Below are 14,415 nucleotides of genomic sequence, written 5' to 3' on the forward strand. Positions count from 1 at the left end.
GGCAGGCAGCAGCCGGGCAGCCAGGCAGCGGGGGTTGAGGCACACAGGGAAGGTGCAGGGGCCTGAGGTGCAGCTCGAATGGGACAGGGCCCCCAGCGCTGGACAGATGCAGTGCCAAACTTGATGCCACCTTCCAGCTTCTCCGGTAAGTGCCCGCACCCTCTGTCCCGAAGATGCAGCTGCCCTTTTCCATAACATTCTCAGAGACAGGCCAGACTAGTGTGCCCCTCAAGGCAAGAGGGTTTGGGCCCCCACCCTGCCAACAATTAATCCTGGCCCCATGGGACTTTGAGGGGGAAATTCAAATATCCCAAGTACCCCTGAGTGGAAGAGCTCCAAGGAGACCTCCCTTCCATCTCCCCAGTGCTCGCCTTCCTCTGGAAGGGTTTTTCTCCACAGCCAGTGTGGATCTTCCAGAAATATTTCCCCCAGGAACCCTCTCCCCACACAGTTCCCAGTCGTCAGTGAGGTGTGCTTTAAAGAGGATACAGGATACCCAGGTTCAAAAGTGTCTCTGGACTGCCACACAAAGAAGAAAGCTCCCTACCCTTGAAGGGGTGATGCCCTCAAGAGTCATGTCTTGGTGATGTCCCCACCCCACTGAAGGGACAAAAAAGTGGTTCTGACATCTCTCTTCCTGCAAAGTGGCCGGAAGCCGGTCCTGCAGCCATGGAGGTTGACAAGGGAAGTTTGTGATTAAATTAGCCACCTTAGAAATAAAATAGGTTGCTCCATCTCCCTCAGCCCCTGGCCCAGCAGGCTTTGGGACTCAGGGGAAACTCACCGGAGCAGGAAGGAAGAAAGCTGGGTTACATGCTTCACTGCACTTTTGCTGAATGCAGAGCAGAGGATGGGCAGGAACTGCAGCAGCAGTGATGAAGAGCTAGCTGTCAGGTGGACTTCCCAGAACAAGCCCAGGGAGAACAAGGGAGGCTGGGCCATCTTTCCCAGGAGAGCTCCGGGCATGCCACAGAGACCCGTTAGGTCAGGATGGGGCGAGAGGAGTCTGCTCTGCAGTCTTTGCCCCACGTTATTCTTTCTCATCCCCAAGCCTCAGACCAGTTTTCCGCATCCTTCTGCTCTTTTGGCCTCTTTCTTTAGTTTTCCAACTAGGACAATCCTCTGAAGTGGCTGTAGGATAACCACTAGAATGATCCTTCCAGGGGGTGGAGAGTGGGAAGGAAAGGGGAAGAAATGACCGTCTCTTAAACTGCCTCTCCTAAGTTCCACATGAGAAAAAATAGGGCATGTAGTAGAAAGCTGACCCTGTAGAGCTCAGAGAGCCTGAAGCCCTCAAGCCCAAAGGTGATCAGGATTGCTGCTCAGGAGAGACTCAGACACCCTGTCTCTGAGAGAGCATCCGTGGGATTTTGCTCCTATCTCTGTAGACATCCCTTGCCAATTCCAGTACTTCCCCTCCCTTGGGGTCCCTGTTGACATCGAACAGGGTGAGTCAGGGGTCCTCACCACCTAGAGGGCCCCTTCTCCTCTGTCACCTCAGCCATTGTAGTCAACATCTTCCTGAGAGTTCCCAGACCCTGGTATCCAGAAACTGACTATAAGTCTAAAGGTTCTGCACGCTGCCTGTGCCCAGATATCTGCTGTGCCAACCGAGGGCTCCCTTCCTCCCCACCCTACAGTGCTCTGTCAGATGCTGTCTCGCCTCACTTATCTATGCTCCCTGGTTCACAATCTGTCTCTTGGGAATTTCTCAGGCAGCTCAGGCCAAAAGGGACCTCAGATCCATACACTGGACCAGAATCCAAACACCATTAAGGAGGGATATGAGGGAAGCCCAAGACTGAAGACCAAGCAACAGAACTCAAAACCTGGGCATCCTTTGGGTCTCTCACACACCCCAGCTTCATCTGTAGTGGAGAAGCAGTTGCCCTTGGGCTCTTGCAGGGGATTCCCAGCTTCCCAGTCAAGTGCCCCCTGCATCCTATGCCACAGCTAATGTACAGCTTGGCCATTATCCACACAGGCATTTTGGGGAGATTGGATCTTGCTAGTCCAGGGCTCAGGCCCTGGGCCAGGCTGGAGAAGGGCTCAGCATGGGGGTGGAGCTGAGGCCTGCATGTTTCCCAGCCTTGGGTGAGCTAGTCAAGGTGAGGACCTCTCCAGTCAGGACAGGGAACTCTGGGCCAAGGACATGATGTCCCTGAGCCTTAGGCAAAGCTATGGGTGAAAGAATAAGGGCGAGCAGAGAGGGACAGAGCAGAGCTTGGGGAGAGTAGATATCAGGTAGAAGGGACCTGAGATACTCCTGGATCTCACAGACATCGGGAAACCCCAACTAAGTCAGAAAGACTTAGTTACCTCCCTGCTGTTCCCTGACCCATTCCCATAAGTCTTTCCCCCACAGAAATCAGGCTTGGCTAGGGTTCTATGAGCCAGTAAGCACTTGGCTGGTTATCCAGGGCTGGAAGAGGGAGGAAAGCAGAGATTCCCCAAAGAGAAGCTCCAGGAAGCCCCAGGGAGGTGGCACACAATAATTCTTCCTGGTTCTGTGCCCTACTTGTTGGCAATGCTGAGACAGATAGCTCAATTTCTCTCCCCTCTAAGAAGGGCCAGGAAGTCCAGGGTCACCATCATCTGAAGCCAAAAAGGGTCATGTCATCATCTGTTCCAGGACTGAAGAGGGAATGGATGCGGCCACAGCTCCAAAGCAAGCCTGGCCCCCATGGCCCCCACTCCTTTTCCTCCTCCTCCTACCCGGAGGGAGTGGTGGCAGCTGCCCTGCTGTGTGTGACTGCACCTCCCAGCCCCAGGCTGTGCTCTGTGGCCACAGGCAACTGGAGGCTGTACCTGGAGGACTCCCACTGGACACTGAGCTCCTGGACCTGAGCGGGAATCGCCTGTGGGGACTCCAGCGGGGAATGCTCTCCCGCCTGAGCCTGCTCCAGGAATTGGATCTCAGCTACAACCAGCTCTCCACCCTTGAGCCCGGGGCCTTCCATGGCCTACAAAGCCTACTCACCCTGAGGCTGCAGGGCAATCGGCTCAGAATCATGGGGCCTGGGGTCTTCTCAGGCCTCTCTGCCCTGACCCTGCTGGACCTCCGCCTCAACCAAATTGTCCTCTTCCTAGATGGAGCTTTTGGGGAGCTAGGCAGCCTCCAGAAGCTGGAGGTTGGGGACAACCACCTGGTATTTGTGGCTCCAGGGGCCTTTGCAGGGCTGGCCAAGCTGAGCACCCTCACCCTGGAGCGCTGCAACCTCAGCACAGTGCCTGGCCTAGCCCTCGCCCGTCTCCCAGCACTAGTGGCCCTAAGGCTTCGAGAATTGGATATTGGGAGGCTGCCAGCTGGGGCCCTGCGGGGGCTGGGGCAGCTCAAAGAGCTGGAGATCCACCACTGGCCATCTCTGGAGGCTCTGGACCCTGGGAGCCTCGTTGGGCTTAATCTTAGCAGCCTGGCCATCACCCGCTGCAATCTGAGCTCGGTGCCCTTCCAAGCACTACACCACCTGAGCTTTCTCAGGGTCCTGGATCTGTCTCAGAATCCCATCTCAGCCATCCCAGCCCGAAGGCTCAGCCCCCTGGTGCGGCTCCAGGAGCTACGCCTGTCAGGGGCATGCCTCACCTCCATTGCTGCCCATGCCTTCCATGGCTTGACTGCCTTCCACCTCCTGGATGTGGCAGATAACGCCCTTCAGACACTAGAGGAAACAGCCTTCCCTTCCCCAGACAAACTGGTCACCCTGAGGCTATCTGGCAACCCCCTAACCTGTGACTGCCGCCTCCTTTGGCTGCTCCGGCTCCGCCGCCGCCTGGACTTTGGCACTTCCCCCCCTGCCTGTGCTGGCCCCCAGCATGTTCAGGGGAAGAGCCTGAGGGAGTTTTCAGACATACTGCCTCCAGGGCACTTCACCTGCAAACCAGCCCTGATCCGAAAGTCAGGGCCTCGATGGGTCATTGCAGAGGAGGGCGGGCATGCAGTTTTCTCCTGCTCTGGAGATGGAGACCCAGCCCCCACCGTCTCCTGGATGAGGCCTCATGGGGCTTGGCTGGGCAGGGCTGGGAGAGTAAGGGTCCTAGAGGATGGGACACTGGAGATCCGCTCAGTGCAGCTACGGGACAGAGGGGCCTATGTCTGTGTGGTCAGCAATGTTGCTGGGAATGACTCCCTGAGCACCTGGCTGGAAGTCATCCAGGTGGAACCACCAAACGGCACACTTTCTGACCCCAACATCACCGTGCCAGGGATCCCAGGGCCTTTTTTTCTGGATAGCAGAGGTGTGGCCATGGTGCTGGCAGTCGGCTTCCTCCCCTTTCTCACCTCAGTGACCCTCTGCTTTGGCCTGATTGCCCTTTGGAGCAAGGGCAAAGGTCGGGTCAAACATCACATGACCTTTGACTTTGTGGCACCTCGGCCCTCTGGGGATAGAAACTCTGGGGGTAACCGGGTCACTGCCAAGCTCTTCTGACCTTTCCTTCCCCAGTGGGGAACCCACCAAGTCCGCTTCAGATACCAAAGGGGAAGACAGAACCAAGGCTGCTTGAACCAGAACCTGGTCCTGAGCAGCACCGCTCTCCCACACCTCCCGTCTGCGTTGTGCCAGCAACTAGCGATGCCTCCTGCCAGAGAGTCTGCCTCCTGAGCTTTTCCAGTCTGACGATAGCAGTGTCATTTCTTCTCTGAGGGTCCCAGGGAGCTGCAGATACAGACCCCGTCGTTAGTCCAGCCCTCCCTTCGTCCCCTCCACACACAAAACAGGAAACATAAAGCTCTAGTCAGCTAGTTTAACCACTAGGCTTTCTTCACACACGCCTATATCCTTTAATAACCAATTGCCAACCACAGCTATAAGATTATTTCAGAGGTGGGGCTGGGAAGTGCCACTTGCTCCTTGGAGTCTCTGTTTGTCAACCTGGCAGAGTCCCTTTCTTTTCTGCTCCCCACCCCAACCCTGTCCCTAGGTACAGGATTAAGAGCAAAGGACCCTCAAGCCACAGAGAAGAGGATGGGGACAGAGTGTGGGATGGGGAGGACAGACCACACACTGCACTGTGTTTGCATGAGCCTCTACCACCTTCCTCTGTCTGCCAGATCATTAAACCTGCTGTCAAAGGGCCACAACAGTAGCAGCCAAAGCTAAATGTCATATCTGGAGTTTTCTTTATTTCAGTCTATTTCCTACCCTCATTTCTGTTATATCTCCCCACTCCTTCTCTTTCTGCTTGCGCATTGATCATGTGTCCCAATGGCTTTGCCTCCATCTAACCTGCCTGACAAACAGGGTAAGGAGCGCCCCTCCCACCTCCACTCTCCTCACCCCCCTACACCCCCACCCCCATGCCTGGAGGGATCAGCACTCCTAGCCCTGGTTTCAGCCTCAATCCTTTCCTTTTCACTCCCCATCTCTGGAACTGGAGAAGGAGCGATCCTCCACCTTCCAGGGGTTCCCTACATAGAAATTCCACCTGAGACACCCAGCTGCTGCCCCTCTTTCCCATTTCTCCATGGCAGTTCCCATCATTTTTGTGTCACAGATCCCTAGTGCCCTTGGGGAAAAGTCAGAACTCCAAGATAATGACTAACAAACGCAAGAATCCGCAGTTGTCAAAGGAGAGAGACCCAGGACACTGCAGAGACTAGGCTTGGAGGAACAGGGAGGAGGGCACAGCAGGCCGTAGTGAGAAGTGGAGGGAAGGGGGAGCAGCAGTAACTGCCTGCCTAGTTAATTTCCACCATCCTTCTGCAGCTTCCTCTGGTTCTGTGATTAGTGCAGCCCCAGTGGGAAGCTGTCTCCGGGTAGAGGTCACTGATTTACAGAGACCCCCAGATGGGGAGGTGGAGTGGGAGGTGAAACTGCTGAGTACCACTGACTGTGCTTCAAATAGAGGGCAAAGCAGAGCCCAAAAAGAAGTAGAGATGCTGGAAGCTCAAGGTACAGAGCAACAGCCTCAGCATGACTGGAAGGGAGGAGTGACAGGGAGAGGAGAGGAGTGGGAGGAGGGACTGAGAAGGGAAGAATCACGTGGCCCCAGGGAGCCTTTCTCCGCGGCAGCATCTGCCCAGCGTCCTTAGTTTCCTCCCACCCACCACTACACCAAACCAGATGCAAGCATTGTGAGCTTTCTAGTTGATTCCTGCTGCTGTTGTCCTTGCTCTGAGGAGACTCCACTCATTAGAAGATTCCCAGCTCAAACTGCCTGACAGGTGAGACACTCAGCACCACTGAGGAGGTGAAGCTGGACTTCACAGGCAGGCCGCTCTTTAGTGGGGCAGAGATAGGAATATGGGGGTAGGACCAGAGGTGAATGTGAGAACCAGGCAGACAGGAGAGTGAGGCTGGAGAAACTGACCTGCTTGAGAAATGAGTTTCCCTGAGCCTGCAACCTCCCACCCACCATGCACACACAACTCAATTAGCATCCCAGCAACTTCCCCTTCTTTAGTGTATAATGTACCAGATAGATAGATTTCCTGGGGCACAGCCCTCCCCCTCCTTTCCATAACCTTCCACCAGCAGCTTATTAGGTTGGGACTTGGGAGTCAGACGCTGAAGGTTCTCACTCTAGTTGCCCTCTCTGCAATGCGGAAGCAGCAACGCTGTTCAGAGAAATCTTCTCTGGGAAGCCCCTGACGCAGTGGGGAACAGATGACTGTCTGGCGCTGGGACATGCTGCTGCCCAAAGTCTCTGAAGTCTCAAAGACTCCAGAACAGAGCTACCCAACAGACGTAGAATCTAAGTCACATATGTAATTTCAAATTTTCTAGTAGCTCCTACATTAAAAAATCAAAATGAAACAGATACATTTAATTTTAATACTTATTTTATTTAACACAATATACCCAAACTATTATCATTTCAATATATTATCAATACAAAAATCAATCATAAAATATTTAACATTTTTTCATATTAGGTCTTTAAAATCCATGTATTTTTTACACTTATAGTACATCTCAACATTGCAATTCAGTTACTAAATTTTCACCAGAAAAATCCATATTTAGATTTCATACAGGTCACTGTTGAGAAAGTAGATTCACACATCTAAGTTTTTCCAAACATAAAACATTTTCTGATAACTGAATCAAATATGTTTTAAATTTTTAATTAAAATTAAATAAATTTAAAATTCCATTCCTCAGCTGTACCACCTACCTTTACAAGCATTCAATAGCCACATGTGGCCAATGGCTACCATATTGGACAGCAAAGCTTCAGACATCACGACCTGGGGCATAGACTAAGGTATCCTTGGCAGTGGTGGGTGGACAAAGTATCCCTCAAGAAACACATTTAATCTCAAGGAAATGCCTATGGAGTTAGTCCCACCACAGCCCCTTTGTCTCCTTTCACAGCTTTTCCAGAATACTTTTGAGGGGTGAAGCACATTCATGTAACAAGCTTACTATGATGAGTACTTCCACAGCTTGTCCAAGCGTTAGCATGCCAGTCCCTCATCTTACCTGTTGGGAAGACTGCCCTCAGCTCAGCTGTGACAGCACAGGCTGCTGTGTGTGTGCTGATGAGTGTGCAAATGCAGCCAAGGACACGAGTGGGTGTTGTGTGCAGAAGTTTTGTGGACCATGTGCAGGGATGTATGGTGCCACACCATGGGGACAATCTAATGGAGGTTCTGCCCAGGGCGGGACAGCAGTTCAAAGAGAAGAACTGCATTTATTGAGGGCCTATTCTATGTCCGTGGCTTTATAGATATTTTCTTATTTAATCCTTACGTCAACCCTATAAAGTAGGGAGGCATCTTAGCTGATGAAACTAAAGGTCAAATAGAGTAAAGTGCGCAAAGCTAGTTAGTAAATAGTACCTAGCTATTTGAGCTCACGGCTGTCTGACTGAAAACTCCCCCTTTCCACCACACTGCCATCCTCACTGCCACGCCCTCACGGCTCTCTCTCCCAGGGCCTTTCAGTTGCAGGACATGACCTGTAAGAAAGGGGAAATTTTCCAACCCATCCACTCTGAACTTTCAGGGGGGACTGGGCTCAGTTATTGGTCCTCACCTTCTTCATTAACTCAAATGCACCTGATTCAGGAGGTTGGGGTTTTTCTTTGTTTTCACTCTTTCCTCTCTCCGAATGTCCCTACAGCCTCTGCCTCAGGGACTGGTAGAAAGGAGCAGAAATTCCAGTGAGCAAATGGACTGCAGTGAAATGCCTGGCTTCCAGCAAAGGATTCTCTGAAATGGAGGCTTCAGATTTCCTAGTTCTTTTCTGGGTTCTAACCTCAACAACCTCCGAGGTTAGAGAGAGGTTGCACAGATTGGTGGAACAATCTGTGAGCTATTTCAGATTGGAGAAGAATTTGACTCTGCCTACTTTCCGCCCATCCCTGCTTGACAGAACCTTTCTGAGGGTATTCCATCCTGCCCTCCTTCCACCCCTCTCTCTTCCATCTCAGACATGGTCTCACCTAAGCTGAGCGAGAACTCTGGACCCAAAGATCCTGTGGCACCATCTCAGCACTCCACATTTCGGTCCCCGATACAATCTTTCTCTATTTCCGATTTCTATTTCCTGTGCTGTGCTGGATCCCTGATTCAGGAGATGAGAGCCCAGCTAAGCAATGATCCTCAACTTTTTTGAGTCACAGACCCCTCTGAGAATTCCTGATGTAAGCTATGAACAAAAATGTTTGTAAATTGTCCAGTTATTCTGAAGCTATCACAGACTCCACAGAATATAGGTTAAGAAATTCTGCTATAAGAAGCCACAGGTTGCAGGGGAAACTGAGGCCTCAGGCCACCTTTGCTCCCCAGGGTCCATTAGAGGCAAAGAGAAAAGGCTGAGAAGGACTACAGTTCAAAGTGGATGTTAGCACAGGTAAGAGCAGGTATTAGAACGAGCCCAGCAAGAAAACACACAAAAATGCTCCAGCATTCTCTCCACCCCTGTCCCGTTCTCCCACCAGCACCCATCTGAGGGAGACTTTGGGTGGAACTCTTGCTGTAAGAAGTCAGTACGGTGGTGACTCAGGCTGGAGAGCATCTGAACCCAGGGACTCCTGGGTCCTGTTCCTCCAAATTGCTTCATAAGGGGAATTAAGTAGGAAGATACAGCTGGGTAGTGGTGGTCAGAGAGGCTGAGGAGAATTCTCTCCTAGGGCATCTGCCACAATTCAATCCGGTCTAAAGACGGAATAGCAGCACCAGCATAAGTGAGGACACTGAGGCTCATGCTCCCAGTCACTGTGGTTAAGAGGCTTAAGTGGGGAGGAGGGGGGTGACTCCTAGGCTGGGCAACAGGAGAGATGAGTGCTGTTTTTCAGACTCAAATAGCTGAATGGCACTTGAATGGATCATTTGTATGTTGTACAGGGAGGGAACTCTGTGGGCAGCCAAGGCTCTGGAGCCAGGCTCCTTGTATTTCAGAGCCCCCCTCACTGCCCAGATCCCTAGCTAAGATCTACTTTCCTGCTTCAATTTATTAAAAGGAACACCTGCTCACTGAACCCTCTGGGCAACCCAGACCTTATCTTAACTCACTCCACCTAATGCCTCCCACAGCCTGTTCAGAACACCCTTCAGGGAGAGAATAGACTCTTAGGACTGGAGATGAGAATAAAGAAATTACAGTTCACTCAATCCCAGCATCTCACAATTCAATCTTTCAATCCTGATTTGGGATCTGAGAGGATAAATGAGATGACAAATCCCAAATGTACAGTGACTTGAGGGTGAGTTTGGCATCAGCTCACTCAAAGTTATTTCTTCTGCTCCCCAACCTCCCTACCCAGCAAGTTAGAATTCAATCTTATTTTTAAATAAGATAAAATAAATCTTATTTAAAAATAAGATCACGGTGGCTCACACCTGTAATCCCAGCACTTTGGGATGCTGAGGCAGGTGGATCACCTGAGGTCAGGAGTTCAAAATCAGCCTGGGCAACATGGTGAGACCCCATCTCTACTAAAAATACAAAAATTAGCCAGGTGTGGTGGTGTGCACCTATAATCCCAGCTACTGGGGAGGCTGAGACAGGAAGATCACTTGAACCTGCGAGGCAGAGGTTGCAGTGAGCCGAGATCGTGCCACTGCACTCCAGCCTGGATGATAGAGTGAGACTCCATCTCAAAAAAAAAAAAAAAAAAAAAAAAAAAAATTCCAGAAAAAAGTGATGCCACCTGGTTTTTCACTGCTCTGATTAAGAAATTCCTCCTTTGAGGCTGAGCACACTGGCTCACTCCTGTAATCCCAGCACTTTGGGAGGCTAAGGCAGGCAGATGCCTTAAGCCCGGGAGCTGGAGACCAGCCTGGGCAACATGGTGAAACCCCATCTCTACTAAGACATAAGTTAGCCAGGCGTGGTGGTGCATGTCTGTAGTCTCAGCTACTTGGGAGGCTGAGGCGGGAGGATTGCTTGAGCCTGGGAGGTGGAGGTCGCATGAGTAGAGACCATGCCATTGCCTCAAGCCTGGGCAACAGAGCAAGACTCTGTCTTTAAAAAGAAATAAATTCCTCTTGTGGTTTATCTATAAACTGTAACCCCCTTTTCAGACTTCATTTCCTCTTTTTTGCCCATCCCACCTTCACTGGAGCTAGAAGAAGATGGACCCATAAAGTAGGCCTGTATTTTTATATAAACACTGGACACATTCTTCCTTGGATTTGAACTACCATTTTGTCCTTTTTAAAGTAAAAATAGCTATGGCAATCAAGGCACTCAAATACCTAGGAATAATTTTAACAAGAAGTATGTAAATTCTACATAATGAAAACTAAAATTCTACTGATGGGGCGCCAATGACTTAAATGTATAGGAAGACTCTATATCATACATTCTCCTTTATATAATCTAAAAATATGTGATTCCAGTCAAAATAACAATAACAATAGAAAAGTAAATTATGGTTCAATATAGCCCCACAATATTATACTACACAGTAGTCAGAATGAAGGGACTAAAACTATACACAGTATGACTGAATCTCACATAAATAATTTGAATAAAGGAAGCCAGACACAAAAGAATACACACTCTGATTCTCTTTACATAAAAAGCAAGAACAGGCAAAATTAGTTTATGATATCAGGAGTCAGAAGAGTGGTTGTCCTTGAGAAGAGCAGTGACTGCGAGGGAACACACAAGTGGCTTCTGGGGCACTAGTAATGTTCTGTTTCTTGATCTGCTGCTGTTTACACAAATGTATTCCATTTGTGAAAATTCATCAAGATATATACTTGTCATTTGTGCATTTTTCTGCATGTATATTGTAAATTAATTTTTTAAATTGTGGTAAAAAAACATAATGTACACAATTTAAAAAATTTTTAAATGATCAATGGAACAAAATGAAAAAAATCCAGAAACAGACCCAAATACATATGGCAATGTGGTATTATAAAGGTAGCATTCAAAAACAATGGAGAAAACATGGGTTATTCAATAAGAAGGATTTGGAAAAAACAGAACAAAGTTGGATCTCTATCTCACACCTTTACACCAAAATAAATTCCAGGTGAATCAAATATTTACATATACAAAGACACTATCAAAGTACTTTTCAAAAAACATAGGACCTTTAAGAATAATCTTAAGTAGTGGGAGACTTTTCTAAAAATTATATGAAACACAGAAGTTGGCCAGGCACAGTGGCTCACGCCTGTAATCCCAACACTTTGGGAGGCCAAGGCGGGTGGATCACTTGAGGCCAGGAGTTTGAGACCAGTCTGGCCAACATAGCAAAACTCTGAGTCTGCTAGAAATATAAAAATTACCCAGGTGTGGTGGTACACGCCTGTAATCCCAGCTACTCAGGAGGCTGAAGCACAAGAATCTCTTGAACCTGGGAAGCAGAGGTTACAGTGGGCTGAGATCACGCCACTGTACCCTGGCCTGGGTAACAGAATGAGACTCTGTCTCAAAAAAAGAAAGAAACAAACCCAGAAATTATCAAATAAAATACTGATAAATTCAATTACATAAAAATTTTTAAATTTTGCAAAGAATAATCATAAACAGGCTAAGGGCAGGGGCTCAGGCCTCTAATCCTAGCACTTTGGGAGGCCGAGGCAGGCTGATCACCTGAGGTCGGGAGTTGGAAAACAGTCTCAAAATATACAATATACATAGAACAAACTGGGAAAACGGAAAATACTTGTTATATGGATAAACAATATACATAGAACAAACTGGGAAAAGGGACTTTTTTTTTTTTTTGAGAGGGAGTCTCGCTCTGTCACCCAGCTTGGAGTGCAGTGGCAATCTCGGCTCACTGCAACCGCCACCTCCCCAGTTCAAGCGATTTTCCTGCCTCAGCTTCCCAAGTAGCTGGGATTGCAGGCGCTTGCCACCACAACAGGCTAAGTTTTGTGTTTTTAGTAAAGACCTGGTTTCACCATGTTGGCCAGGCTGTTCTCGAACTCCTGACCTCAAGTGATCAGCCTGCCTCAGCCTCCCAAAGTGCTGGGATTACAGGCGTGCGCCACCGCACCTGGCCGGCAAAATACTTTTAACTTACATACAAACAGCAAGTATTAAGAAATGACCCTATAACCAATAAAAATATGAACAGAATAGAAAAACAGAATTTACAAAAAAATTGCCATGTAACTATATTAAAAGATGCTCAACTTTACTTATAAGAGCAATGAAATTTTATCTTGCAATGAGATAGCATTTACATGATCAGATTGTCAAAAATCAAGAAGTTTAACAGCACCAGTGTGCTATCAAACAGGTTCTTTTCATACATTGCTGATGGGAGACAAAATTGGTAAAATTTCCAGGGAAGGCAATTTGGTAATACTAACTAAAATCATTTTCAAAAATTGCTGGTGGGATGAAAATTATAAAAATCTTTGTGGGAGGAAGGGAATTTGCAAAATTTTATCTATCCAAATGAAAAAACAATGCACACACTTCTTTAACTTGGCACTTGCATTTCTAAGTATTTATCATATGCAAGAAGGAAATGAAGTATCCTTGCATATCAATAAAATGTTAAAGGACTGGTTAAATATATCTTCATATGTCCCTCAGGCACACTCCGAAACTATCACTATGAGGCAGATACGTATATGCTGCTACGGAAAGATTTCTAGACTGTATCAAAGAAAGTTGCAAAATAGTACGTATGTTATCAACTGGGTTAAACAAAATATATGTGTGTATATATATACACTGTATATATTACACATATACACACATTAACTATAGAATATCTTGTGAAAATTTTCACAAGAGACTGGTAACCCTGGTTGCCTTGAAGGAAAGAAGATTTATTCACTATAATAACCTTGTTTTTTCTGAATTTTGTGGAATGTAAATGCATTACTTATTCAAAACGCATACACATTTTTATATTAATAGAAAGCAAAACCTGAAGCCCAAAGGCATCTCCCTAATTGACAAAAGATACAACCTTGCGTTCTTTCAGCAAACGTTAATTGCTCATCACCTGCCAGGTATTGTGATGGAAGCTAGTGCGGAAGATCCCCCAATGACCAGGAGCACCCGACACCTGTCCCCAGGGTGAGCCCCTAGCGCGGGGCGGGGACAGGGTGGACCGCGTAGGGCGCAGGGTTGGGCTCGCGAGTCTCCCCGCCGCGCGGAGGCGGTAGCAGGACCCAACCGTTCCTAACGGTCCAGGGACCAGGACAGCGTCTGGAATAAAATCTTCCAAAGCAAACTTCCGCCTGCAGAGACCCGCTCCCTTCCTCGCCCCCACAGAAACGCCCCCCCGCCACCCCGCGGCGTAGGCCTTCACGCTGTCGCCTCGACTCGTTTCCTCGAATCCCCAGGGAAGGGTGGGCCCCTGGCGCCCCTACGGTCCCCTGCCCCCTTACCACTGCGGTCGGAGCTCGGGTCTCACTCTCCTGCCGCTGTTTCGGGCCACACCTTGTGTCCGTGCCTCCGCAGAGGAATAGAAGAGTGGGTCCTCGCTCTCTGCGGCGCACCGCTTGTCCCTTCACCTCCTCTCCATCTACAAAGCCTATTTCATGTTTTCCAAAAAGAAAACGTTTTCTGTGTCTCTTGAGTACTCGTCGCCATACGCGGAGCCAGACTGATCTACGCAAAAGATCGCAAGAGAAACAACTAATAGAGCATCGCCCATCATGAGGCTGCTCTCCCGATGGTCACTGAGTTGTGTTGTGGCACTGTCTTTGTACCAAGACACCAATTTTGTGCGAACGGTGACACGCATGATTCAACGCTCTCACGCCTAGGTCCCAGCAGCAGGAGCGCCGATTTTCCCCCGAGGGTTAGAAGATAGAAAACTCTTCGGTAATTGGCCTAGAGGTGGTCTGCGAGGTCTCCGGGAAGCTTGTAATTGGTTGTTTAATTCTCAGCAGGTGCGGTCTCAATTAACAACATCTGCTTTTTCCTGGATCTTATTGGCTGACAGGGTGGGCCTGCTTTGGATTCCATCCGGGTAATTGGGCAGTGGCTAGCAGCAGCCACGTCGCTCAGGGGCAGCCCGCGGAAGGATTGGTTGTTA

At 48.9% G+C, this 14,415-nt stretch overlaps 1 protein-coding gene and 1 long non-coding RNA gene across 2 annotated transcripts; one reads left to right on the top strand and one right to left on the bottom strand.

The window, feature by feature from the left end:
- The first annotated feature begins 2,645 nt into the window (after window positions 1–2,645).
- LINGO4 (leucine rich repeat and Ig domain containing 4) lies at window positions 2,646–5,100 on the top strand. Its single transcript, XM_001108832.5, has one exon. The coding sequence runs from the start codon at window positions 2,646–2,648 to the stop codon at window positions 4,425–4,427; it is 1,782 nt and encodes a 593-aa protein (XP_001108832.3). The 3' UTR covers window positions 4,428–5,100.
- An 8,244-nt stretch (window positions 5,101–13,344) lies between these two features.
- LOC144331197 (uncharacterized) lies at window positions 13,345–14,262 on the bottom strand. The gene is made up of 2 exons (XR_013398158.1): window positions 13,763–14,262; window positions 13,345–13,580 (listed from the first exon to the last, which is right to left on the bottom strand). It is a non-coding gene; the product is annotated as an uncharacterized LOC144331197 (long non-coding RNA).
- Between the last annotated feature and the right edge of the window lie 153 nt (window positions 14,263–14,415).

The sequence above is a fragment of the Macaca mulatta genome, chromosome 1 (genome assembly GCF_049350105.2).
Source record: "Macaca mulatta isolate MMU2019108-1 chromosome 1, T2T-MMU8v2.0, whole genome shotgun sequence".
Classification (NCBI taxonomy): domain Eukaryota; kingdom Metazoa; phylum Chordata; class Mammalia; order Primates; family Cercopithecidae; genus Macaca; species Macaca mulatta.

Excerpts from the sequence above, each read along its gene's own strand:
- LINGO4 (XM_001108832.5), top strand. The coding sequence starts at position 2,646 with ATGGATGCGGCCACAGCTCCAAAGCAAGCCTGGCCCCCATGGCCCCCA.